Source organism: Raphanus sativus, unplaced genomic scaffold, assembly GCF_000801105.2.
Source record: "Raphanus sativus cultivar WK10039 unplaced genomic scaffold, ASM80110v3 Scaffold3182, whole genome shotgun sequence".
Taxonomy (NCBI): Eukaryota; Viridiplantae; Streptophyta; class Magnoliopsida; order Brassicales; family Brassicaceae; genus Raphanus; species Raphanus sativus.
In genome coordinates this window covers 1,435-6,123 of record NW_026618489.1, presented here as the reverse complement: position 1 = coordinate 6,123, position 4,689 = coordinate 1,435, and the positions used below count along the sequence as shown (strand labels likewise).

Below are 4,689 nucleotides of genomic sequence, written 5' to 3'. Positions count from 1 at the left end.
GGTTGTCTACGGGTGCAAGAACTAGAGCTTGGGGGATCACCCAAGTATGTATGCTTTGCGGGGAGCCGGATGAGACTCGAGACCATCTTTTCTTCGCATGTCCCTACTCATTTACAGTGTGGATTGATCTGGTGGGATTCATACTTGGTTCCCGCGTAAATCCTGATTGGTCACTCACCATTGCAGCTGTGCAATCCCCGAGCAGGGAGAAGAGCGATACTATCCTCCTGAAGATGGCACTCCAGGCCACCATCCACACGTTATGGCGTGAGAGAAACTGCAGGCGACACCAGGATGCTCCACGCAGTGCAGACTACACTATACGTTTTATTGACAAAACTATAAAAAACAGGATCTCCTCACTGCGAAGGAAGGACCCAGCTCTCTACAGCACCATGATGCAGCGTTGGTTCAGCAGGTCGGGTCATACCTAAGGCTGGCTCTTGTGTTCTTTCAAAAAATTATAATGTTTTTAGTTCTTATTTCATCCTAAAAACATAAACCTTGGTTGCCTGTAGTTTTTCTTTGTTGATATCAATTTAAAATTTCAAAAAAAAAAAAAAATTAACATAACATTAATCAAACTTCCAGTTCTGATATATTATAATTTCCATCTCATAACATACGAACATAATGCTTCAAACATTATATATAATGGATATTATCAGATTTACATATGAATTTTGAAACTTTTGGCAAACTGCTTTCCAGAATAAAGTTTGGGCCGGCACATCAGTAAACAAAATATTTAATCAGATTAGCCGAAAGATAATAAATCATCTGATTTGATAGGGAATTGAATATATATTATGAACGATCAAATATAAAGTTTGTTTTTCAATACATTATCCATTATATATTGTTCACATAATCTCACTTTGTGTAAATTGTGGATCTCATCCTAATCCTAGTATGCATATAAACAGATCCGCTTAATAACTTTCAAATTTACCGAGCATCAATAACCGAGAGAGTGATTTGGTTCGCTGTCCACTCATTGTCACCCAGTTTACTCAACTGAGCCTCAAAAGAACCATTGCCAACGCAAAATGCTGGCTGGTTAGGCTCAGGAAGAGTCGTATTTTCGCTTCCAAGCATCACCATGACAGACGACATCGCTGGTCTGTCTTCAGCACGTTCTTGAACACACAAGAGACCAATATGTATACATCTTAAGATTTCATGTGTCTTGAACGTTGATGATGACGAATCTATTATGATAGGATCTATGATATCTAGCCCTTTTCCTTCCTTCCAATTCCTCCACACCTGGGCATAAAGATGGAATATTCTTTTTTTTGTAATAATCAGATTAAGAGTACAGAAAATAATCGAATTAAAGGGGTTCTCAGCTTACACAACCGAGGAGACTAATGTCACCACTTGAGTTGTAAAATCCTGTACTCCTCTTGCCACTTATAATCTCAAGAAGCAAGACTCCGAAGCTAAAGACATCCGACTTCACCGAGAATATCCCATTCATTGCATATTCTGGAGACATGTAGCCACTGCATAATGAAGATTAAACTCATGTATTATGAGTTTGAGAAAAAAGGACGTTGTTGTTTTGGCGAATAAAATTCTTACTAAGTTCCAACCACCTTCTGGGTATTAGCTTCTGTCTCATCCCGTCTAAAGATCCTTGCCATCCCAAAGTCCGAGATCTTTGGAATCATATTTTTATCAAGCAAGACGTTACTTGCTTTCAAGTCTCTATGGATGATCCTAAATCGTGAATCTTGGTGAAGATATAATAGTCCTCTTGCAATACCATTTGCAATATCAAATCTCAGTTGCCAATTTAAGTTGGAGCGTCGTCTTTTGTCTACAAATTGACACAGCCGGGAAACATGTTAACTTATTCGTGAAGATGTTGAATTGTTAGAAAAAAAATAGATTTTTCAGTCACAAACCAAAGAGATAAGAATCAAGGCTTAGATTCTCCAGGTATTCATAGATCAACATCTTCTCTCCCTTATCGACGCAACAACCAAGAAGCCGGACAAGGTTTATGTGCTGCAGCCTTGCAATTAGTCTAACCTCATTCTTGAACTCATCTGTCCCTTGTAAAGACATTTTTGATAGTCTCTTTACCGCAATTTCTTTCCCGTCAAGTAACATTCCCTATTACCAGATGTTTAATTATGGAATGAAACCTTGTTCCGTGATTATTCGGAATAAAGTTTGAATCACTTTTTTACCTTGTAAACAATACCAAAACCACCTTGTCCAAGCTTGTTGGTGTTAGAAAAATTGTTTGTTGCGATGGCAATAGCTTCAAAATCCATCAATGGAAGCTCTAGATCCTCTGTTTTCATATCTCCTGATGTGTGTCCCTTGCTTGATATTACCACCTCATTCATTATCGAATCTTGGCTTGTAACTTGATCAATTGTTCCATTCAAACAAAAAGAGTCAAGACATGATTGTTAAAATTTACAGATATAAATTAAAGGAATGAAAGTTGTTGACTTACTAATAGGCTTTGGAATTGCTATTGATTTCTTCTGCTTCCTTTTCCAAAAGCGGACAATGATAAAGCTTAGAAGAAGGAAAATGCCCAACCCAATACTCAAACCTAGTATTATATTTCTGTTTTTGATTCTCTTGTCCTCTGCAACAAAAACGAGGCATATATTTTCTCTCTAATCAGATGTCAAAACAAATTAATTGGTTATAGTAATGAGAATCAAATGGGTTGACAAAAAAAAACAAATTAATTAAATAAAAAATTCCTACCAAAGTAAAGTTTGTTATATTTAATAAAACAAACATAAACCAAGCGGCCAAGAATTTTGGTAATAGGCCGTAGCTCCCTCAAGACCATTAGGCCGTCTTTCTTTGATTTATGTTTAAGTGCATGAACAGACACCTCTTCGCCGATAAAGAAAAAAAAAAGTAAAAGAAAAAGAAACTAACCTAGATCAGCAGCGGCCAGTCTGACAAAGAGATCCTGACCTCCCTTAGCAAAGTTTTTGATATCAAAAATCTCTCCTGTCCAAAATACACAACCTGACCCGCCATTACGGATATCCGTATTAGCAAACGCCGTACAATTACAGTCTTTCAGACACCTCTCTTCGCATTCTTTCAACCCAATACCTCTGTCCACAGTTGTCGCCGTGGTATCCGGCAATTTCATCTTCTTTAACCGCACAAACCCATCTGTACCGTCACAGCTCAGCCTTGTCCTTCTAACGCAACCAGCGGAATCATCTCTCAAAGTCCAAGTTTGCTCATTTCCAGGGCCAAACCCTTTGATACAATTACAAACCGGTGAAGTGTTTGAGTCGCAGTAACCGTAACTCCCACACTCTTTATAGTTATCGCATAGATCTTTTGGTGAGTACCATAACTGTTTCCAACTCTGTGCTGTCTCAATCCAAGTTAGTCGTTCAAGTAACCCCGGGGAGCTTAGTCTTAATCTCTCGTAAATATTGGTTTCGGTAATCCGGTATGAGTATGTCACTTCTTCATTAGTCGCAGTGAAATTGTAAACTATGTAGTCAAGTGGTTTGGTCTCAGGTGAGCTGCTAAACCGGATACCGTTCCACGGACCGCTCCGGTATATTATGGACTCTTTGTTGCATACGTAAAACTCAGGGAATCCTTTTGTTTTCAGTTTAGTAATGAAATCGCCGCTGGATGGATCATCTGGAGTTTCCCAGGATCTCAAAAACCTGTCGCGTCCGGTTTTATGATCCCAACCCAATTTCATCTCCGGTAGTAAAGTATCTGTTGGAAAATCGAAACTCTGCCACAAGAACGGTTCTTGATCGTTATTATTATTCAAGTGTCTGAGAACAAAATTACCGTTGTCGAGAAGCTCTGCAACCACTGGCGATCTTACTTGTCCATCGGTCAGATTGGTCGACCATACAGGTGTGTCGGATTGGTCGAATATGATAAGATTGTTGTCGGAGATGTTGAGAGTCCCGTTGGAATTATGGAGAGGGTTGTCTCTGTTCGCAACCCATACGTAGGTTCTTGTAGAGACTTTCTTGTACCAAATCCCGAGATACCAACGAGAGCTTGATGGAGGATTGAAGAAACCAAGCTCGAAGATTTCACCGCGAGATAGAATGGTTTTGTTGCTTGAGATGGTGAGAGATTCTGTAGCAGAAAAAGTGTTGGCAGAGACAGAGCAAGCAGGAAACAATATTAAAACGAGGGAGATGAACATGAGGAGGACAACGGTGTAAGTATGGCAGTACGTTGATACACTTATCATCATCTCTTGCTACACCAATTCGATTTTGTTCTTGCTTTTTGTTTTTTCATTTCTTGACAAGCTTTTATGTACAATATATTTGAGAATTTTTATGGAGATTTCGGACTTGTCCTCTGTTAAATGTGTGAACGTTATTCTCTTCATATTAATGCCAATAATATTTCCTTGTCAGATTGACTAACTATTGGTCTTCTTGTTGGCATTTATAATATCAATAGCGTTGACCTAGCAAATGACATCGTTTTTGTTATTTTTTTTTTTAACATTTTTTATCTGAAATAATTCGTTTTAATTTCAGATATATTTTTAGTTAGGCTTTTGTACTTTTAATATAAATGTTTATTTAGTTCCTTGTTAAACTTTCAAAGGTTTTCACCATCTTATCCTAATCTTATATTTTTGGGTGAAATATTATTTAATGAAAATGCTTTAAAAACAGATTTAATATTTACGAAAAG

At 37.9% G+C, this 4,689-nt stretch overlaps 1 protein-coding gene across 5 annotated transcripts; it reads right to left on the bottom strand.

Annotated features, from left to right (window-relative positions):
* Positions 1-790: 790 nt before the first annotated feature.
* Positions 791-4,315, bottom strand: LOC108855204 (receptor-like serine/threonine-protein kinase SD1-7). Of its 5 annotated transcripts, none has more exons than XM_018628963.2 (7): positions 2,920-4,314; positions 2,477-2,614; positions 2,202-2,383; positions 1,914-2,124; positions 1,588-1,825; positions 1,358-1,508; positions 791-1,269 (listed from the first exon to the last, which is right to left on the bottom strand). In XM_018628963.2, the coding sequence occupies exons 1-7, from the start codon at positions 4,232-4,234 to the stop codon at positions 949-951; spliced, it is 2,556 nt and encodes an 851-aa protein (XP_018484465.1). In that variant the 5' UTR covers positions 4,235-4,314; the 3' UTR covers positions 791-948. The 5 variants fall into 5 exon arrangements, 4 of the variants coding, with proteins under 4 accessions (XP_018484465.1, XP_056857007.1, XP_056857006.1 ...); XR_001949996.2 differs by having other exon boundaries at positions 1,128-1,269; positions 1,602-1,825; XM_057001026.1 differs by having other exon boundaries at positions 1,129-1,508; positions 1,602-1,825; positions 2,920-4,315.
* Between the last annotated feature and the right edge of the window lie 374 nt (positions 4,316-4,689).

What these genes read in the sequence shown, in the direction of transcription:
- LOC108855204 (XM_018628963.2), bottom strand. Translation starts at nt 4,234, where the DNA reads ATGATGATAAGTGTATCAACGTACTGCCATACTTACACCGTTGTCCTC. An exon ending in GTTTTGGTATTGTTTACAAG is followed by an intron (nt 2,125 to 2,201) that starts GTAAAAAAGTGA and finishes ATCTGGTAATAG; the next exon opens with GGAATGTTACTTGACGGGAA. An exon ending in CCTTGATTCTTATCTCTTTG is followed by an intron (nt 1,826 to 1,913) that starts GTTTGTGACTGA and finishes GTCAATTTGTAG; the next exon opens with ACAAAAGACGACGCTCCAAC.